The following is a 25,174-nucleotide window of genomic DNA, read 5'->3' on the forward strand; positions in this document are numbered from 1 at the left end:
TAATGTTTTAAGAAATATCCACATGACAGTTTTCTAAAGTGGATGAACCATGTTCTTCTCACCAGCAATGTAGAAGAATTCTGGTTGTTCAGTTCATGAATTTTTAATTTTAAATGATGATATAAAATTACCTCCCAAACTACCGTACCTATAGTATATGAGAGTACCTGGTATCTCACACTGTAACTAATTTTGACATGATTAATATTTTAAAATTTTGTGAAAATGATGCCTAATTATAATTTCCATTTCTTTTCCTTCTTACTAGTGAAGCTGAACATTTTTCAAATATTTACTGCCATTTTTGTTTCTTATTCTGTGAGTTTCCTTACCTCTTTATAGCTTTGCCGATCTTTCTACAGAGTTGTTTATATTTTTCTTACAGACTTATAGGAATACTTTCATTCTGTCTCTTTTACATGTTATAAAATATCATCTCCTAGCCTACTGGTTTTATTTTTCCTTTTTTAAATAATTCCCTTCTGTCACATAAAAGTTTTTAATTTTGATGCAGTAAGGTTAACCAACCTTTACAGCTCTTACACTCTATGCTTAAGAAGGTGTTTCTAATCTACAGGTCATTAATATTTTGTCCTACATTTTATGCAAATAATTTAATATGTCTTTTTATATTTAGATAATGAGCTCATGTGGATTTTTGTGTGTGTGAATGGTAGCAGATGGAGAGCCAAAATTCCTATTCCATTTACTTGAATGGTCAATTTCTTTCCAGCACTTTCTGTAAATGCCTCCTTTATTCCATATTAAATTTTCATACAGACAAAATCTCTATCTGGACTGTATCCCACTCCATTGAATTTGTATTCCTGCACCAATAGAGCCCTGTTCTATTCACTATAGTTTTAGGACATGTGTCTGTATCTGGTAGGGAAAGCTCTTTCTTACTCATCTTATTTTTTTAAAAAATCTTTGTTTTTTGGGGGTTTTTTGTTTGTTTGTTTTTGGCCTAAGCTTCCTTATGGGTTTCAGGATAAGTTTGTCAAGTTCTATGAAATAATAAGGAAAAACTGTGAGTTATATGGGAATCTTTTGTGCTATCTTCTCAATTTTTCTATAAAGCTAAAATGATTCTAAAAAAATAATATCTATTAAAAGTGAAAAAGGAAAAGGAAAGGAAAGGAAACAACAGCTGTGGCTGGGATGGAAAAAGAAAGGGAGTCTATTAAGTGAGATGAATCTTGAAAGATGAATAGGGGCCATGTAATGTAACACCTCTTGGACTTATCAAAACTTTCTCTTTCTATATCCTAAGAGCAGTGAAAAACCTATAAAATATTTTATGCAAGGGAAAACATGTTTTAACCTTGTGTTTCAGAGAGTTCTATCTGACTGTAATTTGTAGAATGGATTTTACATTCTAGAGTGAATGCAAATAGACCAAGTAACATATTGGTAGCTGGGACCAGAGTGGTGGTGGTGTAGACAGATTCATGAGAAATATAGTGTATACAATCAATAGAACTTGATAAATTGGTGTTCATTTGCCTGCTCGCTTTCTTTATCTCTCTCCCTCTTCCCCCTTACTTCCTTCCCTCCTTCCTTCTTTTCTTTCTTTCTCTTAATCAGAGTTGCCAAAGATGTCTATTTTATTGGTCTTTCCTGTGAGTCAGCTTTTGGTATTATTGATCAACTTCACCACTGTTTCTAATTCATTAATTTCCACTTGTTTACTTATTAATTCCCTTAACAACCACACAATATTACCTTTGGCTGATGGTCTATTCGATAGCAAGTCTGCTGGAACTGGCGTATCTCTCTGATGATGTGTGATATCTAATAGAGAAACAATAACAACAAAAGCAAACCACAAGTATTTCCTTGAATTGCATCACATTCTTCCAGGCCCTATCCACAAGCAGTCAGGCATTTTCTCCATTGACATGTTGGAGCCTTGCCCTATCATTCTCTATGCTGAGGGCTTTCCTGTCCTTCAATGAGCCACATGAAATGCAAACAGCAAGAAGATACTGCATGGTATCATGCAGTGGTATCCACAATCAGAGGAACAGATAGCGCGGGGTGACCTCAGGTTCAGCAGTGGTAAGCTCTGGGTGTTACTGTCCTGAGCTCCTTGCTTCTAACTTGGTGCTCAGAACCTGGTTGTCCAGCAGGAAGCTTTCAGCACCTGTCTATCACTGCTCCATCTTAAAGAGTCATCCCTGCAACTTTACTCTCCACGCCTTTCCCAGGATGCAAGCTGCAATAACCCTGCTAACAATCAGCCACATCAGGTATTAAACCCAGGGGCACCCACCTCTTCCACCTCAAAATGAAAATGCAAACAGTAACCTCCATGACTCAGCCTCCATCTTCTGTATAAGCCATTGAAGTCAGTGAAACAGGCCCATTATGAATTTATCACCTACCATTCTCATTTTGGAGAAATTGACAAGCCCTTCCTCAGTAAAGTTTGGTGTTCCTTCTTCAATAAATGCGAGGTCTGTCAGGTACATCCCCAGATAAGGGACAGCGGGGGGGTTACAGCTGCAAAACCAAGAAACACTGTTCTCAAGCTCATTCACACAAATACCCACTTCCCTCTCATTTAGCAGGAAGCAGTTAGGCTGCTTCAATCCTGAAGAATAAAGTCTTTTAATCCCATCTTCAGAAGCACTCTCCTGATATTAAGAGTTTCAAATACAACTCACAATAGACTATAATAGAAAATTACAGCCCATACTTTACAATGTGTTTGAGACAATGGCATGCTCAAACAACAGGAGGTCTTATAGACAGATATAAAACAGGTGCTGGTAGTACTTGGAAACTATACTTCTCCGAGGCATCAGAGTATACAGGAACCCCCTAAGCCCTCATCTCCTTAGAGTGTAAACAGGGAACCTTAAAGAACCGGGTAGAAAAATCAATGTGATTAGAACTTATAAAATGTGCATTCTGATTTTGTTAGTATTTCAATGTTTTAGAAGGTATAGACTTAATTTATGTCACGACTGCACGCTACAGTGATGCCTTGTTTTTGCTTTTTGAGGGGGATGCACTTGGTCTTCTCAGAGTCGAGAGTGAGGACATGGACTTCTGAACCAGAGACAACTGGGTCTCAGTACCTGCCGCGTGATGCTGGGGCCAAACTCTATGAATCACAGTCTCCTCCAAAAATCTTATCTCTTTAGTTCATTGTGAGGCTTAAATAAGACACATGGAGCACTATGCATGGCGTCTGTCATTGAGTAAGGATGCGGGGAGTAGTTCTTCTACTGCTGCTGTTATTGTTCCTATAAGTCTTCCACTTGCTCATGGCATCACAGGACTAATGTTTTCCAGAGGAAGTCAAATATGTGTAGTAGATCATAAGAAAAAACCAGCTGCAAAAGAACAGCCGCTCGCTTTCTCTCTCTCTCTCTCTCTCTTTCTCTCTCTCTCTCTCTCTCTCTCTCCCTCTCCCTCTCTCTCTCTTTGTCTCTCTCCCTCTCCTCTCAGAGAATGACCCAGCAATAAAAGGCCACAAATACATAGCAATAATTAATAGGTACTAGAATATTTTTGAAAAGTCACAAGAAATCATGTGTTGTGCTTACATTAACAAATATCAAATCAAGAAATGTTTTACAGTAAAAGATGGTTTGATTTTATAGTAAAAGCTGGTGATGTTTTCTTGTTTGGGCTAGTCTATGTGCCATTAGTATATCCACAAGACACTGCATGCAGAGTATTTCAAATGAAAATAAAAATTAGGAAAATATCTAGATGATGGAAGTTGTTTCCCATTTGTTTTTCTTTTCAAAGCAAAGTAGGAAGCAGGCCACTATTTGTATACTGTAAACATTATTTAAATATATTTTAAAATTATGAATAACTTAATAATTAAAGTAAACATACTTTTTAAGGGTTTCTCTGAGATTTTTAAATCTTCCTTCAGATGAAACAGTCTTCTGAAGTTTGTCCATTAGAGCTTTTGTCTAGAAAGAAACCAATAAATTAGTATGTCATGAAAATTCTCCTATGGTTTGACACGATGGGTAAGTTGCCGAGAGATAGTGGCACGGGCTGATACCTTTGTCAGACTGTTGTGATGTGCTATGACTATCAAAGTACAGACATGGGGCTGCTATGATGTAATCTGATGTTAAAAAAATGTGTGGAGAAGAGAAAGTGACTACACTGCTCATTTAGCCAAAAAGAGGAAAATGTGTAGAAAAAATTGTAATGGCACAAGATACTTAGGGATTTAAAGAACCTACAAAGCACATGTTGAATTAGGGAGCCTTAAAGGAGAGGTCTCATGTCAGGTGGTTTTCACGGTGAATCTTTTTGCATGTTAATTTCCAAATCATCAAAATACAGACTGGGCTGCATGGCTATCTTCTACCATAAACCCCTTGTTTTGTGACTATCATCATCAACTTGTTAGAGAAGTATAACTGATGTTTACCAAGAAGTAAGTGTTGTTGACATTGATCTGGAGTTTCTTCCATGGACATGGGGGAATAGTAGGGTGGCCCTTGTGGGTGATGACCCACCCCTGGTAACACCCAGGCCCAGGCAAGGGGGGAGGGAATGCCCAGGCTGCGACTCCTCACACTACTCTGTCTCAGTCTGGTGAGGAGCTACACTCTTCAGGAGAGCTCTCAGAACGACTCAGAGGGCTGCCTTCCCCATCCTGCTTACTGAGGACACTCAAAGAGGATAGCCAGCAAGGCCTGGGCAGGGGGTGAGGGTTGTGGGATAGGATGGGCTTGCAGGCTTCCCACCTGGCCCAGAGCTGGCCTTGGGGTGCAAGAAGCTATAGAAGTATAGTCTGTCCTATAGCCACAGACCAGATTCGGTGGGCTTCAAAGTGCACATTCTACCAGGCCTTCTGGATGTCACCCAGACAGGACTCAGATCTGAACAAGACACAGCTACAGAGCAGATGGTATGACGAGAGCATCTGCAACCAGGCACTACCTGTTGTGACTAGGCTGAGGTCCTGGGCCCTGGATGATAGTCCACCACCCATGCTAAAGCCCCTTTGAATGACACATACGTGTGATGGAAATGCTATACTCTATTTAATGTCTCTACAGATAGTATATTCAAATTTGAAAAAAATAATTTCAATATTATCTTATCACCCCTATTCCTTAGTCCATTATCCCTGAGGCTGTATCCTGTCAAACACATGAATATTACTTAAGTCAACTATATGGAAGGCCTAATGTTTCCTTTTTCCCCCCTCAAGTTTTTATTTAAATTCCAATTAGTTAACATAAAGTATAATATCAGTTTCAGCTGTAGAATTCAGTGGTTCATCACTTACATACAACACCCAGTACTCAACAAGTGCTCTCCTTAGTACTCATTATCCATTTAATCCATCCCCCTCCCCCAACCTCCTCTCTACTAACCATCTCAGTTTGTTCTCTGTAGTTAAGTCTGTTTTCTGGTTTGCCCCTCTTCCCCACCATATTCCACATGTGAGTGAAATGATGTATTTGTCTTTCTCTGACGGACTTTTATTTTGCACTCATGTCTTGCAAATGGCAATATTTCGTTATTTTTATGGCTAATATTCTATTATATATACATATACCCCCTCTTCTTTATCCATTCATCAGTCAATAGACATTTGGGCTCTTTTCATAATTTGGCTATTGTAGTTAATGCTGCTATAAACATCGGAGTGTGTATATCCCTTCAAATCAGTATTTTTGTATCCTTTGGGTAAATACCTAGTAGGGCCATTGCTGGATCAAAGGCCTAATGTTTTCTTAAAGAAGATTTAAGAATCCCTTGGTACCAACTTCAGATGAAAAAGAAATAGGGGAAGGAGAATAAATGGGAAGGCAGAGGAGTAACTTACTGACCCTGATGAAATGTGACAATGTGTGTGACAGGATAATATGATCTTTGTGTCTAATGTCCAATGGCTGAGGCCAACATTTCCTTAGGGGGAGGTAAAAGCTAGCCATAACAAGGGCGTCAGTGTCCAGCTTTTAGATTCTGATATAGCGGTCTGAAGCCCATTTTAAAAATAGTATTCCAATACCCATCATCATAAAATCTCTCAAATAAACCAGAAAGAGAGGATAGTTTCCTCAATTTTACAAAAAGCATTTACAAAACACCTACAGCTAGCATTATTCATACTGGTAGAAGACTGAATGCTTTCCCCACAAGACTAAGAACGAGGAAAGTATGTCCTTTCTCACTACCTTGATTCAACATAGTATGGGAGGTTTAGCCAGAGCAATAAGGCAAGAAAAGGAAATAAAAGGCATATGAATTGGAGGGAAATAAATAAAATAGTTCCTATTTACAAGTGACAATTGTCTATGTAGAAAATCCAAATGCATCTACAAAAAACCTCCTAAAACTAACTAGTGAGTTTAGCAAGGTTGCAGATACAAGATCAACATAAAATAATCAATCACATTTGCATATACTAACAATGAACGTGTGGAGACCAAAAATAAAACCACAGTAACATTTAAAATTTCCCCAGAGAAAATGAAATATTTAGGCATAAATCTCACAAAAAATATACAAGACTTACATGCTGAAAGTTTCAAAATACTGATTTAGGAAAGCCTGAAGAAATGGAGAAACATACTGTGTTTGTGGACTGGAAGATTCAACATAGTAATAAGACTCAACATTTGTTCAATGAAATTCCAGTAAAAAAATCTCAGTAAAGGGGCACTGGGTAGCTCAGTTGATTAAGGGTCTGACTCTTGATTTTGGCTCAGATCATGACCTCATGGTTTGTGAGCTGACGCCCTGTGTTGGGCTCTGTGGGGACAGGGTGGAGCCTGCTTGGGATTCTTTCCCTCCCTCTGTCTCTGCCCCAACCATACTTGCACTCACTCTCTCTCAAAATAAATAAACATTTAAAAAATAGCTCAATACAGTTTTCTTAGACATAATTTTTTTAACTAAAACTTATATGGAAAGTCATAGCACCTAGAGTGGCTAAAATAATTTTGAAACAGCAAAATAAAGTAGGAGGAATAGAGAAAGAACTCTCAGATCTCAAAGGTGAGAAAAAAATCCAATTAAAAAATGAGCTGCAGACATTTCATTGAAGAGAATAAACAGATGGTAAACTAGCATATGAAAAGATGTTTAACAACATTAGCCATTAGGAAAATGCAAATTAAAACAATAATGAGATATCAAAATGGCTAAAATAAAAAATTGTGTAACACTAAATGCGGGCAAGAATTTGGAGAAACTGGTTCACTCATACTTGTCTGATAGAAGTATAAAGTGGTACAGCCACTCTGGAAAAGAATGTGACGGTTTCTTAAAAACTAAACACACAATTACCATATGATCCAGCAGTTACACTCTTGGGCATTTATCCCAGACAAACAAAAAGTTATAGTCACACGAAACCTATACATGAATGTGCACAGCAGTTTTATCTGTAATTGCCCTAAACCAAAAACAATCCAGATGTTCTTCAAGGGGTGAATGGCTAAAATTCTACTTAGTACTAAAGTACTACTTAGCATTAAAAAGAAACTAAGTGTTGATACATGTAACGCCATGAATGGATCTCACAGGAATTTTTTAAAAGGCAATCTCAAAATGTCATATACTGTATGATTCCGTTTATATAATGTTTTTGAAAAGATGACATTTTCTAGAGATGGAAAACAGATTTTTGTTTGCCAGGAGTTAGGGAGGGCGCAGGGAGGAAAGGGCTATGGCTATAAAAGGGTGGCAAGAGGGATCCTGGTAAGAGAACTGTCTTGATCTTGACTGCAGTGGTAATAAAAGGGCATACATGTAAACACTCACAGACACAAGTGAGTATATGTAAACCTGATGGTTTGAACGAGGTGAGTGGATGATACCAATGCTAGCCTTGTGGCTGGGAAATGTTTACACTTACACAAGAGTTGACATCCGGGGGGCACTAGGGGTAGGGTGTGGGGGATTTCTATCATCTTTTACAAACTGTATGTGACCCTACCATGATCTCAACATAAAAAGGGTTTTTCTTTCTTTTTTAAAAAACAAACAAACAGTGCTTATAGAAGCTGTGGCTTTTATTTGCAAGGTCCAGGCTTTGTTGACAGAAAAAGAATTTGCCTCTGGCACCAGTATGATGTGGAGGAGTCTGCAAAAATTCCCCCAACGCCCTTTGAGAGGCCCAGGTCGTTGCTAGCCTGCTCACCACGGATCACCGAGGGCAGGGAAGCATGTAGAGGACGAGCAGAGCCAGTGAGAGCTGAAGGGGAGGTGAGCTCAGCTCAGCCCACCGGGTGCAATCGCTGCACCCTTCTCGTGGCAGGCCAGGCAGACCAGACATACACCAGGCACCGGCAATTCATGACAGCCCGTCACCCAGTGACCAACTAGCCGCAGGCTACCATAGGTGGGTGCACAAAGCCTCCCTCAAGCCTGGGGGAGCCCTCCCAGGCATCCACAAACACCCAGGCAGAAAGCCAGGAGACAGGGCCGGGAGGAAATTGTTATTTCATTCGAATATCAAATGAAAATGATAGACATGAACGAACTGAATCCAGTTAAAAGAAAATTAAGAGGATTTTCTGTACATCTGAGTCATTATGCCAAAACTTTACTACATGAGTGACCAAAAAAAGTGAACATTGAGGTCCTAAGGTATTTACACCCTTGCTCTGGGGAGAAAGAATGGATTCACAGGACATCTCTGTGTTCACTGGGAATCAGTGTACCTTCTCCAAACTATTTTGGAAACTACTCCTGTCAACCACGCTGCTTGAAGTTGTCCCAAATATGTTGTAATGAATGTTTTGCGTTGTATTTGCTTTTCTAAATTAACCAATTAGAAGTGCACATGAGTGGAATCAATTAAGTGGTAAGAACACAGTAATTACCCACACTGGCACCTTTCTTTGGCAACTGAGCTGCTCGGTTCAGTTAATTATTTCCTAATTAGTAATATTTCTCTTGGCTCTTGGCTCTCAGCCTCTCCTCTCGGCAGCGGGACGTGTCACACGCTGGTGCTCACCTGCTTGGACACCTTGGCCCAGGTTTTCTTCAGCCTGTAGATGGCACTTCTGTTTAAGGCTGAGGTGATCTCCAGCACGCCATTGTAGTTGTGTAGGCATCGGCAAATGTCTGCCACTGCCACCCACTTCTCTATCGCGTTGGCACGGGAGCTGATATCGGCATAATTCATGATCTGGGAGGCCACCAGGTTACTCATCTGGGACAGTGGAAAATCCAAGAGAGACCAGCTAAGAGGCAAAGCAATGCATTCAGGCAAAGTGCCTAATTTACCCATGGAAGTGTCAGGAAAACAGGGTGCTGAGGGACATGGAGATCACAGTCCATATTTAGATACCAATCTTCTGAAAAGAATGAAGTAATAATAACAAGAAACTAATGAGAACCTGTTCATCCTCAGAGCGAACAGGAGGGGTTGCTTGGAATCAACATGTTGGGGGAAAGGATCATTTTTTTTAATCAGTAATTTTGATGAACGAGTTATTTCCAGTAACTGAGGAAATGGAATTGAATGAGCTGACTCCCGAGGAATGGCAGTCTTCGCTGATCATGGGTTTCACTCTTGGGGAGCCTCTCCACATGTTCCTTTGCCCCCAACATGTGGGGACCAGGAAGCTCCAGTTACCACAGGGAAAAAAAATACATTTATCCCCAATCAAATAAAATTCTAACCTGATCAACTCTCAAGCCAGACACATTTAGGGACAGGGGAAGAAAGAACATTTATTCCTTTTTATCTCATTGGATTTTTTCCATCAGAGTTAATAGGACCTATAGTTTCAAAGCTAAGTACTGTAATTCCATTAATTGAAACCAAGAGAAAAAGAGGCAGCAGCTGAGGCAGCTCAACATTTAGAATATGGAAAGGAAAAGAACAGCTTAGGACTGATTACTAACAAAGGGAATGTAGGATCTCTATTCTTATATCCATACACTTAATATAGTGGGTATACCCATTCTTTGACCATTCCATAAGTATGTTAAATCTCACAGTGCCTCAGAATTATCACTGTATATATTCATTAAAAAGTTGGGGCACCTGGGTGGCTCAGTCGGTTAAGCGTCCGACTTTGGCTCAGGTCATGATCTCGCGGTTTGTGTGTTCAAGCCCCACGTCAGGTTCTGTGCTGACAGCTCAGAGCTTGGAGACTGTTTCAGATTCTGTGTCTCTCTCTAACCCTCTCTGACTCATTCTCTGTCTCTCTCTGTCTCAAAAATAAATAAACTATAAAATTAAAAAAAAAAGTTATTTTGTACTGAGCTCCCAGACAAGGCATTCTTTTAGGTTCTGAGAACAGGAACAAATAAATGAGAATCCCTGACCTCAAGGCACAGAGCCTAGTTAGGCAGAAAGGTGAAGAGAGGCAGACATAAACAAGTAAATATCACTTAGCGAAATGCAAAGCTAAGTCTGCGTGGAGGGGTTTGAGAACACGGAAGTAGTGTGGGGCATTTGGCCTAGTACAGAGGAGGCTTCCAGAAAGAGGTCATGCCTACATAGGGAGGGCTCCTGTAGGCCTGGCTGAGCTGCTGGGACTGTATCCTGAAGGCGAGAGGAAGCCACTGGCAGAATTTCGTCAGGAAAGTGGTATACTTAGATTGATCTTTCAGAAAAGTTATTTCTGTGACACTGTGTGAAGAATGGGTTTGGGGGACAAGTAGATGGCAGGGGTGGATAGTGAGTTAGGAGGTCCTGGAGAAAAGGACGAAAGGCCAAATCAAGGTCATGGCAGTGAGAAAGAAGGGTCTGGGAAATACATAGATTTAGGGTTCACTAATACGTCGGGAGCTAGCTGGGAATAGCAGAGAAGGAGTAAAGATGACCTCTAGATTCTGTGCTTGGGTGAGTGAGTGTGTGGTCTTGGCCACTATCCAAGACTAAGAATAGAGCATAAGATGTGGAAGTAGGCTCGGCAGGTCTGGGGGTTACTAATGATAAGTTCCATTCGCAATGTGCTGAAAGCACAATGTAAGTGGCCATCCTGGTGGACACTTGAGAGTCTGGAGCCTGGGAATGAACTTCTGATTTGATTGTTCATTATATCCCAAGTATATGTATGTATATGTATATGTATATGTATATGTATATCTATGGCACAGACAAAAATACAGGCTTATTTTCTACAGCAGGGACTCTGCTTCTCAGAAAGTACCCAGAGGTGCCATGCATCCTGTCCTTTAGGCAGCAGGGTTATGGATGCTACTGATGGGATAACACTCACCCCGTGTATATGCACTCTGCACGTACCCTGTGCAAAATGCCATCTTGAGAATCTATACTGTTGTTTTGTATTTTGATTCTGAATGCTGTCTTAATTTACCTACAGGGATTCTGAAAGACTTTTCTTTTTTTAACACATCATCATTATTCCTTGCACTATAGTCTAGTAGAACTGGAAAGGGAACCTTCCCTTTGCCTAGATAGGCCTGAAGATAGATAATCCCACATATATGGTTCTGCTGAAGGGCTGAGATGATTAGAACAGAACCAGTTAGGAGTTGGTGGATTTAATAGCAAGGCCATCTTACTGCTGGAGAAAAGCAGAGCAGGGGGATGGACTGACAGCTGGTCACCAGTGTGCATGGCTACAGCAACACTGCAATTATACTCAAGAGGGTCCCTTCCAAGCCTGGAATGCATAGGTGCTGAACGTTCAGTAATAATGAGGATGATCTCTACTAACCCAACCTTACCGTCACCAGCACCATTGGGGACCAGCGACACATGTGCTATTAGAACTAGTCAATGTATTACCACAAAGTAATGATGACTGTTGTAAAATAATAGCAGCAACCTATGCATTATTGAGCAGACTTGGGTACCACCAAAAGTGAACCTCATGTCTATAAGTTAAGTGGAAGTTACTATATTGTGAGCTCGTAGAGAAGATTTAAGCTTTTTTTGTTTTGTTTTAACATTTCATCAGTTCTGTTTTAGAGAAGGAGTCTTAAGACCCTGATTCATCATCCTACAATATGCCCACATTTTATTTTTATGGTTACTCACATCATTGAAGTGTTGGCTGGTTTTCATAATGTAAGGTGTTCTTTCATTTTTATCCAGCTTCATCCACCCCTGCCCAAGAAATTCTCTGGAAGTTCAAAACAGAACACAAAATCAATTTAGTTTCTTAAATGGTGGCTATGATCCTGAACAATGAGTATGATTATTATACACATTAAATTTGACACTGCCCAACATCGAGTACTCCTGACCAACTCAAATGAAATTTGGCTCATCTCTCGCATTTTACCCCTGGATGCCAAAAAAAGAAAAAAGATTTTTCAATTTCTACCTTTCTCTTTTAAGTGTTTGGAACTTTGTAGGGATTAGGATCATTATAAAAACTTCTCTGAAAGTGGGAAACAATGACCAACACAGAAGGAATGAAAAGCTAAGTACTAATTCGGAAACCAAGACTGTTTTCCCTGGATCAGCTTAAAAAAAATCTTAAGCCTTGGGGCACTTAGGTGGCTCAGTTAGTAAGCATCCGTCTTCAGCTCAGGTCATGATATCGCAGTTCATGAGTTTGAGCCCCGTGAAGGTCTCTGTGCTGCCAGCTCAGAGCCTTGAGCCTGTTTCTGATTTTGTGTCTCCCTCTCCCTCTGTCTCTTCCCTACTCTCTCTCTCTCTCTCAAAAATAAAAATTAAAAAATAAATGAAAAATAAAATGAAAAATCTTAAGCCTTAGCAGAAGGTAAAAAAAAAAAAAAAATCCATCACCACCAAAAACGTTAATCAAGAACAACATGTTTTCCTCCACTTTGCTTGATATTCTCCAGGACAATGTCAATTCCATGGGCAGGGATTTTCCTTTGTTCTCCCCGGAGCCCAGAACGATACACATGGTAAAGGCTGAATAAACACACACTGTTGTTACCACTTCATGCGGTGAAGGCAATTACAGAGGTAGGAGCTCAGCCTGGTGGAAGGTCTGTCTTCAGAACATCCCTGTTCCTTCACCTCACCCATGAGCAGGCCACCAAATCACAACAAGCAAGGGGCGATCAGGGTGGAACATCCAGGGACTATTTTGTATAGGCATTACAAAAAATAACCTGAAATGAAATTACTCGGACACAGTCTTAATCCAGAAATGTTGACTGAGTCCCTGCATAAGGTTTTTTTGTTCCTTCATGTTCCTGCAAGGCTGTTGGAGATAAAGGTATGCCGGTTCCACAGATGACAATAATTGGTAGATGTTCACACCAGCACGGTGGGGACAGGGAGGAGAGGAGAGGAAGGGAGGGTCCCAGGAAGATACAAACCACGGAGGTTGGGGCTTTCTCTTTCTCCACAGAGGTTATGTTCATCTCCCCACCAAATCCCCACTGCACTAGAGGGAGTCAGGAGATAGGGGGCAGAGGCACTGTGGTTTCTAACTGAAGTCTTCACTCAAGTAGTCACTGGGTTTATTTGTATAGCCCATAGGCCACATTGCTTTCCCCACCCTTCCCTTGCCCCACTTGTACATGGGTAGAGAGGTGGGGGGGAAGAAGATAAAACGCAGAAAAGTCTGCAGGGGCAACTCTTGGCCCCGCCTCTCATGCCTCTGCCATACTACCCTCCATCATCATGATGTCCTCTTCTCTACATATGACATGAGTCACATTCATATCTTGTGCCCAGTCCCTTCTTTACTGGCAATGTAGCTATTTCACAGAGGATGTGGGCCAATAGTTATCATTTGTCCAGACAAAGGCCTTGTTTGTGGAGCTATGGCTGTTACAGCTCCAAGAGGGATAAAGGCCTTCTGCACCCTCTGCATGGGAAGATTCAAGGGCAGGAGTGATGCTGCTCACTATGTGGCAGCTCACGCAGCACATCGATGCTCAGCATGTGCCCCGTGCAAAGCTCTGTCTCAGGAGTCTACACTGTGGCAGCGTCTCAAAGCTCAGCAATACTTGTTGGTTCATGGAAGTGGGTGAATAACTGTAGTAAAATGTATAGCTTTTACCCAACATCGGTGCTTCTTAAAGTATAGTCTTGGATCATGCAACATTGTCTGGGATTCTCACTGAAAATGCCCTTTCTTGGGCCTCAAACCTACTAGAATCACAAATCTCTGAAGGAAATATCTAGAAATGTACATTTGAAATAATTTCCCAAATGATTTTGGACACCCTGAATTTGAGAACCCCTGTTACAGCCATACTGAGGTTTCTATAATGCGAGGATGTGGGAATACGAAGAAATGCACATTCCATGGGAACTACAGAACATAGAGAAGCACAGAGTGACTACCTTGAGAGTCCCCAGTGTTGCCAAACCAATGTTTCTAGCATAAACTGGGGCCAATAGGCATTGAAGTGGGACCAAACCACGGTAAGATCAAGACTCACACCTCTGTGCACACACATCTGCCTTAGGGATGACAGCTCTAAGCCCACAGGTCCTGCCAGAGGGGGCCTGTGGCTGTGAGGGCCACACTCACTCGTAGGGAATGCTTCTGAAAATGATGTGGTCCAGGAGGGTGATCTGCTCAGCCAGCTCCATGGCTGACAAGGTCTCAAAGCACTCAGCCTTCGGACAGTCTGTCTGCAAGAGAGGAAGGCGGGAATGAAACTCACCGAGAGTGAGGTGCCCAGCCGTTCACGGCAGCTGCTCAAGAATGAAGTCCATCATGGATTCTAGCTATAAAAGCTAGAAACATCAGCCAACATTAATATCATGGAGCAACAGCTAAACCCCAAGTCGAATTTAGTTCATCTCCCAGTGCTTCATTGATAGAACTACGGTTGAACATCCAGGTATCAGTCATGGGCAAATTGCTTGCCTTTGAGAAGGAGGCTGCATGTAATCATGCTGAATAAGACCATGGCTGGACTTACCAGTTGAATGATATCCTCTAATTTTAGGTGGATGTCATCTTGATCATCTTGTGAAAGGGCCCTAAAAAATAAAATCAAAATATCATCCATGAAAAGAAACATGCCAGGAATAAAATGACAACATGCACTTGGTTCTCCCAGGGTGGCAAGTTGGAGGGTTTGGGTCCATGAGGCTGTGCTGCCAGCTGGAGGCCGCAGAGACATGAGCCAGAGATGGGAAGTCAAGGAAACAGAAAGACACACACGTTAAAGGCACCGGAGGATCACTGAGAGAGCTGGTTTATATCAAGAAGCCAACTTGTTATACAGAAGGTTGTAAATTAAACATCCACCATCAAGGTGAAGCTGAGGGTGAGCTGGTGTGCTCTGTACTACCAAGAGGATCCATGCTGTGAGTTCAAGTATCCTGCAATCCCATCAGTCAGAGATTCTAATGGGCTTCCCACCCACATTCCTCTAGCTCCCACCCTGGCCCTTCCATGCTGATGCTGAAGCAGAAGATGCAGAGGGCCCCTCCCCATGCATACGTAGACCGGTAGACCGGTAGACCGGTAGCTCAGGGCAGTTCCTGGCTGGCAAGAATTGGAACAATGCAAAGCAGAAGCCAGCAAGTAAACTCTTCTCCCTCGATTCCCAGATGGACTTTCCCGAGATGCACTTGGTGCTATATCCCCACACACAGAGTTAGTTATTCAGCTCTCAGTATTTTTTTTTTCAGTGATGAATGACTGAATAAATATATGTTAGTGAATCCTGAAGTGGGTGCGGGTTTCAGAGTGGGAGTGACATTTCATGTCCAACAGAAGTTCAGAGTCCAGGAGAATTATACTGATTACATAACTTACCATCTGGGCCAAGCATTTTAAGTTTTCCAAAATGAAGTCAGAATCAGATATTAAAAGTACTGAAATATTTCAACAGTTCCAAACCACATAGCCTGTCTGCTGTAGGAAGGTAGTTTTAAAAGAAATAATGGGGACACCTCAGTGGCTCAGTTAGTTAAATGTCTGATGCTTGATCTTGGCTCAGGTCATGATCTCACAGTCTGTTGAGTGTGAGCCCCATGTCAGCCCTGCACTGACAAGGTGGAGGCTGCTTGGGATTCTCTCTTCTCCCTCTCTGCCCCTCCCCTGATTGCACGTGCTTGCTCTCTTTCTCTCTCAAAATAAATAACTAAACTTTAAAAGATAAAATAAATAATGATGTGATGTTCTGCTGTGTTCTGAATTGATGAAAACAGAACTACAACCTTCAGAAACACGAAAGCAACAGAGATGGGGTACCGTCTACCCACTACACACCAGCCACGTACAAACCATCTGACATTCACTCTTGTATCATATGAAATCCCTTCAAAGGAAGTATTATGAGGTCCATTTTAGATATGAGGAAACCAAAGCCCAAGGGGACTAACTTGCTCAAGGTTTGGTCAGTTGTGCTGTCCAGTTGCTCTTGCTTGCTTTAGGCAGGCTTATAAAGCACCTCTTCAAGGGTCCAGCACAGAACACACATCCAGAAACGTCCAGTCTCTTTCCTCTCTTTTCCACTCTTAAAAAAGCTGTTGGCTGTTCACCAGGGAGAAGATTCCTTCTAGATTCTAGGAACGGTGGTCCTCTTCTCAGCAATGAGCCATCTCATTTGCAATCAGAAAGAAATACTCATCATATGATAAAAGGCAGACTGAGATGAGGAAAAAGTAAGCAAACACAAGTCTTTCTCCAAAGACTGTTAAATCCTACTTAAGGATTACACACAGGGGATAAAAGTGACTATTTCCCAAAGCTTATGTCATTCTTTCCAGGTTAGTCTGGGTTCCTGGAGAGAGATCGGTGGCCACATAACTATGTGTACCCATGGAAAAGATCTTTTTTTAATGAGGCTGGGCAATATTCTTTCCTTGGAAAGAAGTGGTCAAGAAGGCAGTTAGCTTCTTTCAAATGTTCCTTTCCTCAGTGATCTCATGCTAATGTTCCAAGATACATTCTGGTCTGGTTAAATTATCTAACATTTTCTCTTTTCACAAAAGCAGCTATTGATGATGCCTGGGGCTCTGGGAGGCTTGTGGGTCACCTGACCCATTCCAGCGGATCACCTACGAAGCCAGTCTTTGTTTCTTTTCATTTCATGGCATGTTAGTTGTCTACCAAAAACTCTCCCCCACACAGCTTCAGAAGCCCACCAGTCATACAATGTTGCAGGGGGAATAGCATTTTAGAAATAGAAAAGTCTCGAGCGGAGGATTTTATTCACAAATAAGACAACAAACTATGTATGCCTATTAAGTTTTTTCATCATAAAGTAATCCCTGTGAGACTGTGTGAGGCAGACATGGTTCATCATTGGAAGAAGCCAGTTTACTGTATAAAGGTAATATATGTTTAAATACATGTCATGTTTACGTCTCACTGTTATACAGCTTGATTGCATATAAAATCTCTCATGTCAGGGCTACCTTTAACTACAGTGTGATATGTCTTTATCTCTTGTAACCACAACTTGTATTCACTGGGAGGTATGTTCACATATTTTCCCCTTGATGTGAAAACTCTGGTCCAGCTCCAAACTGGATGGATTTGTTTCTAGTCTTCTGACAGCATTGGCACTTTGATGCCCACTCCAGGATACTAGGTTTCTCTCACATCTGCCAGTCAGCATGATCTGTTTAATATTTGTGCATTTATAATAAGAGCACCAGATAAAAATGTTTATTTTTTATTATTTTTTATTTTTTAAATATTTTATTTATTTTTGGGGAGGCAGAGAGAGAGAGAGAGACAGAGCATGGGCAGGGGAGGGGCAGAGAGAGAGGGAGACACAGAATCAGAAGCAGGCTCTAGGCTCCGAACTTTCAGCCCAGAGCCTGACGCGTGGCTCAAACCCACAAACCATGAGATCATGACCTGAGCCAAAGTGGACACTGCAGATAAAAAAAATTTTAAAGGAAAAGGGATTATTCAAGTTCTATGACTAGAAAAGTCCTCCTTCAACAGTAGAAATTAGTCTTAAAAACCAAGCCAAGAGCAACTGCCCTCTGTCTGCAGACTTGTCCACACTATCCGGGATGCTTGCTTGTGACTGAGCCTGGCTGGCTTGTGCCCCTGGCATGACCTGCCTCAGTCTCCGCTCCTCCTCACTTGTGAATGGTTTAATCACTTGTTGCTTCGCCTTCTGGGACCTACTGACCACCTCTTGCTTCCTTTGCTTTCTTAGGCATGGCTTTACTTCCCTCCAGGCTTACTTGAGCCCATTGCTACCCTTGCTCTGGCATATCTTAGAAATGCATGGAAATCTCCTGGCTTTGGTTGGAAATAATTCCTTGTTTGTTTCCAAATTAAGAAATGAATTAACAGGAACATCTTTGTAATTTTCAGGGTTACTAAATAGTCCTTCTGATTTCTGTTTCTTTCTCATATACTCCATGGTGGCTTCTTTTCACAAAGAGATTGCATGAATGACAGCATTCCATCAGTGATGGCTATATCTAGGTATTACTTCCTACTTTACTTTCTAATCATTCTGACATGAGTTTAAAAACATACATATAGGGGCGCCTGGGTGGCTCGGTTGGTTACACATCTAACTCTTGATTCTGGCTCAGGTCATAATCTCAGAGTTTCATGAGTTTGAGCTCCATGTCAGTCTCTGTGCTTGACAGTGTGGAACCTGCTTGAGATTCTCCCTTGTCCTCTGCCTCTGACTTTCTCAAAAATAAATTTAAAAACAAGAAATAAAAATGTAAATATAAAATTTCATACATAAAAACATAAGTATCCAATTCAGTAAATTATCAGAACCTCTAACAAATTAATGCATCATTTATTCCTCCTATCATCACAGTCTTGTGTGCTGGGGCAGGGACCCTTATGCTTAGTGCAGGTAGAATGAATTACTTGACAGGGGAACTTCAATCAACAATCTAGTTTTCTGGCACGAGAATTTTTTTGAGCGGGGGCATAAATCTATTTAAGAGCTTGCTAGGAAGATAATTTAGTGCCTCAGAGACCTAGCTAACCCATCTGGACTTGGGGTCTGGCTGTCTGCTCAGCTAAAAGGCCGATCACTCCACTGGTATCTGTCTACTTTAGTTGATATGCTCAGGGCTAAACAAAGACTGTGGTTTCGTTTGGCCTCATGGGAAGAAAGATGGTCAGAGGAAGGAGAATGCAGGGCATAATATCTATTTCCTGCTTGGCTCTGTCAGTGCATGTGGAACGGTGAAAGATGTGGAACCAGGAACGAAAGGAGCTATTTTCACAAGAGCCTGAGACTCTGGGCTGAGCGAGGCTGCTCTGGGGCCCATGTGGCTAAGGGATGGGACAGGTGGCACCTTTGCCAGCTTTTTGATAGGGAAATGGTAGCTTCAGAAGACGGTCAGGCAGCGTTCTCAACAGAGACAGTGATGGCGCTGATAAGGTCTCTCCCTCAGCGGTCTCGGGGCAGTGGACTTGAATAAAGATGCTGAGGCAGAGGGGAGCCTGGGTGACTCAGTAGGCTGAGTGTCCAAGTCTTGATTTTGGTTCAGGTCATGATCTCATGGTTTGTGTGTCTGAGCTCCATGTTGGCCTCTGCACTGGCAGAACAGAGCCTGCTTGAGATTCCCTCCCTCTGTCTCTGTCTTTCTCTACTCCTCCCCTGTTTGTGCTCTCTCTCTCTCTCTCTCTCTCCCTCTCTGCCCCTCCCCCTGCTGCTATATTCTCTCTGTGTCAAAATAAATAAATAAACATTAAAAATTTTTAAAAGATGCTGAGGCAGAAAAATGACTGGGTTTGTTCCTGAGCACACATTTCTTGGGACTTTTGGAATATTTGGAATTGGGGGTGGGCGGTTGGGGCCATCCCATCATTAGAACTGCCTTTTGTTTTGCTTTTTTCTTCTTTTTTTCTTTTACAAAATAGCAAGTGGGTTATAACTACAGTTTTTTTGTAACAACCATATTGAGATATAATTCCCATATCAGGTAATTCATCTATATAGAGTGTACATTTGAATGTATGAACCAATCATATCAGGTTAGGGACCCACGCTACTCCAGTATGACCTCCTCTTAATTAATTACATCTGCACTGGCCCTATTTCCAAATCACATTTTGAGGTACTCAGGGTTAGAACTTTAACATATCTGTTTTGGGGCAGACACATTCCACCTACAAGGGTCCCTAGACCACAGAAGCATCTGGTGATGGGATCTTGAGCGAATGGTACTGAGAATGACTTACAAGCCAATTGCTGAAAGGCTGCAGACCAAAATCTGGCATCGCTGTGTTAGAGAGGGACTTCCAAAAACATGGTAGACTGGACTAAGATGGACTCCTCTCTACACTCAGAATGCTGGATAACAAAGAAACCATATACTTAAGGTGAGAAGAAAGAAAGGACTCTTTTCCAGACAATATAAATAGAGAAGAACTAGAAGTCAAAATGGTAAAGGGGTACCAGGCTGTAGCAGATAGATGCTGGGTTTTCCATCCCCACGCAGGGACAGATGATATAGCAATATGTCAGGAAAGTTAGAAATGAAATGTCTGCACGTCTGCACGAAGCCCCCGGTGGCTGTCCTCCCCTGTGCAGCATACTAGAAAACAAAATCCACCCACCAGGTTTAAGAAGCTGTAAAGAAGTCTGTGACCTGCTTGGATGCTGGGTGTAATGACAGACACACACAGTCTCTCATGAGAAACCCAGAGTTCAAGCTTTTACCACACAGATGTCCAAATTTATACAATTTATACTCCCAACCTGAGAAGACATCAGTAAAACTGGCATAGAACCTGCGACACAAGCTGAAGAAAATACAGAACTACTGTGTGGTGGCACATCCACCAGCCAGGTGCACGAGACTCTCACAGAAATGCCACTACCAACTCATCAACATGAGCTTATGATAAACAACGAGAACCGACGGCAGGAAAATAGCATCTCTCTCCAGTGCCTGCTGCAGTTGCAGGAGAGGACCCTCAAGGGCTCCTCTTCACTTTTGGTTCTGCAGCGAACCACACTCTGCCCACACGAACAGGAGCAGTTGCACTCCTAAGCCCCACAGGTTACGCCGCCCAGTCCAAGTCTTCCCGAGGCAGTACGCGCCAACCTGCCCCCAGAAAAGAGATGGTACGTAACGCTTTGCCAGTGACAGCAGGATCCCCGTGCCTCCAGGAGTCTAAGATACATCTTTCTGATTCGACAGGATCTTATTTTCTGGAATGTAGCACAAATCAACCAACGTGGTTGGGAGGCACTTGAAAACCGCACTTACCTCAGAATATTCGCCGTGGCTTTCCTTTCTTGGGGAAGAAGGTCTGGGTCACGCAAAACTTCTTCTAGCAAATTTAGGACATTCATTTTTAGTTCGTTGTTGAGCTCAAAGTCCTATAAGATAAAATGGATCTTTGAAAATGTTAGTTGTGGATGTTTTAGCTCGAGGACACATGACACCATTTCTCACGATGAATTCTCTAGAAGCGATGTATGGAAATTAAAATGTATGGAACCCAGGACCGTTCTCCCCAGCAGAGATCCTGAGTTAATTGGTTTGGGTTGGGGTCCTATTGTTAGTATTTCTGCCAGGCTCCCCAGGGGGTGGAAATTCCTCAGAGAGATAAGTGCTTCCCTTAGCCTAGGCCACAGTGCTTCCTCCCCATGTTTATATCTATTCATGTTTTGTGTCTAGGAGGTGATATACTTTCTCCCAGGAGCCTTCCTTGGTCAATCCAGTGGGGTAAAGGGCTTTGTTTTGATGCTCTCAAGGTTCCCCCATCATAACCTACTGTATGATCAGGGCTGAAATAATTGGCTTCCCAGTGGACCGTGTGTAAGATCAGAAACTGGGGCAGAGAAATAGCTCAAAAAAAATTGGTTGCAAGAATAAAATCTGTCATTTGGGCAGTGACTTGAATTTAGAACTTCAATATAGATATGCTAAGGGCTAAAGAATAAAGGACACTCACAAACTGATGGGGATGCACCAAACAGACCCAGGAGTGAGACTGAAGGGGCGCCCACTGGGCAAAGCTGTAAGTAGGAGCATCAAAGGGAATGTGAGTGATAAGTAATTACTAACTGAATCACAACAACCAGTGAGCCTCTACTGATGCTCACAAAGACGTAAGTAGGTAAATACACAGAGAGGGTGGAAGAGAAATTTTCTTCGTAGCAGAATTCCAACCAACAAATGCAAAGAAATAAAAAAGCTTTAAAAAGAATCACCATTTTGTCCAAAGCAGTAATAACAGATCAGGTAACTGAACGGATGCTGAAATTAACTGGGAAAGAGAATTAATAGTGTCCAAGTACCCACATGGCCCTGCCAGAAATGATTTATTAATTTCGAAGACAGACTCTGCAGACCTCACCTTAACAAACTGATCAGAGTGACCACCACCAGTCGTGGAACAAACTAACATCATGTACTGATGTAATGCTCTGTGACAATCACCAGTTATTACTTTTTCCCCAAATGCAAAATCTCCCATTGGCATTGTGAGAAAGCCTTGTGCTCTTCAAAAATGTTAATGTAATATGAAAGACAAATAAGAACTGGAACTGTTCCATTTTAAAGGACAACAAAGGAACCATGGCTACATGCAGCATGTAAACCCAGGACTGAGGGGGAAATGCTATAAAGGGCATCACTGGGAAAAATCGAATCAGGGCTACGTCCTGGGTGAGAACATCATCAATGTTAGATTGCCCTGACTTTGATCAGTGTACTGAGGCTGTTTAAGAGCAGGTCCCTGTTTTGCAAGGGCAGGGAGGAGGTACAGAGAGAGAGAGAACACAAATGTGGTAAACATGTTAACTATTATTGTGAGTATAGATGTGTATCAGTGTTCTTTGTTTTATTCTGGCATTTTTCTCTTGATTTGAAATTTTTCAAGGTAAAGAGTTGAAGAAAGAAGTAATAAGGTAAAGTTGTGTTTCTTGCACTTTTTAATTTTTTTAATGTTTATTTTTGAGAGAGAGAGTGAGCATGAACAGGGAAGGGGCAAAGAAAGAGGGAGACAGAGGATCCAAAGCAGGCTCCGTGCTGACAGCAGAGAGCCTGAGACAGGGCTCAAACCCACGAACTGTGAGATCATGATGTGAGCTGAACTTGGAGACTTAACTGACTGAGCCACCCAGGCATTCCTCTTGCACTGTTTAAAAATTCATGCATTCTTTTTTTAAAAAAATAATTTAATGTTTATTCATTTTTGAGAGAGAGAGACAGAGCATGAGCAGTGGAGGTGGGGAGAGAGAGAAAGACACAGAATCCCAAGCAGGCTCCAGGCTCTGAGCTGTCAGCATATAGCCTGACACAGAGCTTGAACTCACTGACCATGACATCATAACCTGAGCCAAAGTTGGACGCTGAACCAACTGAGCCACCCAGGCACCCCTAGTACATTCTTACAACACACTTGCAGGCAGCGCACCGGGACTGTCAGGTTATCAGAGATGAAATGCACACTGCTAAGTCCTGTTTTCAAGGACCTGACTATGATGGACTCTTTTTCCATGAGCAGGCGTGAATGTGTATTTTCCTTCCTATATAAAGTTACTCGTTATAACTACATTTTAACTTTCAGGAAAGTTATTTTGAAGCACTGACATTCTGAATTCTTTTAAGTAATTAGAGAAAATGTTGCTAATTGGAAAGAATCTAATAAAAAAAACAGCACGCTTTACCTATATTTAGTAAATTCGGGGCAAAATAGTCCATAATTTCACAAACTGTAGACAATGCAACAGTCTGCCCTGATTTGAGTGGAATACTTTTGTGCCTCAGTTTGGTGGAGAATTGTTTAACAAATTTTCCTCAATATTTCGCTTTTAATGCTTCACAATCAGTACCGTTTCTTCAGAATAGGAGACACTGGGGCCTCAGGCAACACAGAGGTTAATATCTCTTACCATTCTTAGGCCTTTAGCTGATGTCTTCCTAAAATTTCATTTACTTATTGCCCAACAGCTTCTTGGCTATCGGTTTTTCTTTTAAAATGTATAGAAGGAGAAGAGAGTAGTACCTTGTTACTGCGTTTTCTTTGTCCCACCTCCTCTCCTGTTTCAAGGTGAAGGGAATATTTATAAACAGATAATGACCTCACTTACTTCAACTCCTGCACACTACCAAGATTTCTCAGCCATCAGGAGTCTGTTTCCTTAATGAATACTTGATATTTATTAGTGAGATGATGGAGTCCTCTGGTAGCTATGTCAGCCTCTAACGATGCACATAATCTGATTATCATAAATGGATTAGTGTGAAGGACATCAGGCCAGTGTTTGGACCTTGCTAAGGGCTAATTAGCAATTTCATCAACGAGCTCCCGGGAGTACCTACAGTGCCCCGCCCTGGGCTCAACAGGGGAAACAGTTATGAGGCCCCAGGAAGGCAAGTTGTACGAAAGGTCTTGTTAAGGAAAATAAAATGTAATTTTATGATTCTGAGCTCTGGGAAGACTAGCCTGAGAGAGACCTTTGAAAACTTGGTGGAATTTGCCCAGACACTATTCAGAGCATGATGAAGGTTACAGGTGAATATTTACTCTGCTGATGATGTAGCTGATGGAAAGCAGGTTAACTAATGATGGCTGAGTACGAAATGGAAGAATTCTCACTCATAGTTTCCCCTGACCTTTGCACAGGTTTTTTACCACGTTCAAAGTGAACTTCCATGCATGATTTCAGCTCTCCCTCAGCTGACCCAGGAGCAGACAAGGCAGGAACCTATGACCTTGTGTCATACACAGGCCACTGAGGCTGAAGGGATGTGATCATATGGCTGAGATGAGGCATGTAAGGAGGTGCCAGAGTACAGACAAAAACACAGGTCTGTCATCTGACTCTGGTAACCCGAGGTTACACCTGTGCTTCTACCTGTCAATATGCCTACAAATCACCGCAGACTCTAATGCAGTAGGTTTGAAACACTCTACTTTTCTAATGGACTCCAGGGCGATGCTGATTATACTTTCAGCAGCAAGACATTGCCATTGTTTATTTTTTTAATTCATAAAAACAACTCCTCAAAGACTGACTAAAAAACGATCTGAATCCTCTGATATACTACCTAGAATGTAAAGTTTTCTTTTTTAACAATGCATGTAAAATGCAGAATTGACCACTCAAAAGTCCCTGTTAAAAACATAGTAGCTACTACTTTAAAAGAAACCTGGAGCAGCTAAAAGGCACTTGCCCTATTTAAATCCAGAGGTAGATTATTCATAATAAGTCTGCCTGACAGTCATTTTTAAATTATCTGGAATCTAATTTTTTGTCACATTCCCCCAGGCCCTGGAAATGGGAAATGAGAATACTGGGGGGAGAACACTGGCAGCTTCGCAGAGGCAGAAATCAAGGGTGCCCACAAGGTGGCGCTCCAGGGTCGTCTGGCTACCGCACCGCC

At 41.8% G+C, this 25,174-nt stretch overlaps 1 protein-coding gene across 2 annotated transcripts in view; it reads right to left on the reverse strand.

Moving 5' to 3' along the window:
• The window catches only part of RASGRF2 (Ras protein specific guanine nucleotide releasing factor 2), a 236,307-nt gene that overhangs the window by 5,437 nt on the left and 205,696 nt on the right, over window positions 1–25,174 (reverse strand). For both annotated transcript variants that reach the window (XM_077759868.1, XM_077759867.1), the window contains exons 19-26: window positions 21,044–21,156; window positions 14,794–14,854; window positions 14,397–14,500; window positions 11,969–12,053; window positions 8,963–9,160; window positions 3,859–3,938; window positions 2,388–2,505; window positions 1,726–1,794 (exon numbers count right to left, since the gene is read on the reverse strand). In XM_077759868.1, coding sequence (XP_077615994.1) covers window positions 1,726–1,794; window positions 2,388–2,505; window positions 3,859–3,938; window positions 8,963–9,160; window positions 11,969–12,053; window positions 14,397–14,500; window positions 14,794–14,854; window positions 21,044–21,156 — 828 coding nt within the window. The remainder of the gene's footprint in view (window positions 1–1,725; window positions 1,795–2,387; window positions 2,506–3,858; window positions 3,939–8,962; window positions 9,161–11,968; window positions 12,054–14,396; window positions 14,501–14,793; window positions 14,855–21,043; window positions 21,157–25,174) is intronic.

Source organism: Crocuta crocuta, unplaced genomic scaffold (genome assembly GCF_008692635.1).
Source record: "Crocuta crocuta isolate KB4526 unplaced genomic scaffold, BGI_CrCroc_1.0 scaffold162, whole genome shotgun sequence".
NCBI classification, from domain to species: Eukaryota; Metazoa; Chordata; class Mammalia; order Carnivora; family Hyaenidae; genus Crocuta; species Crocuta crocuta.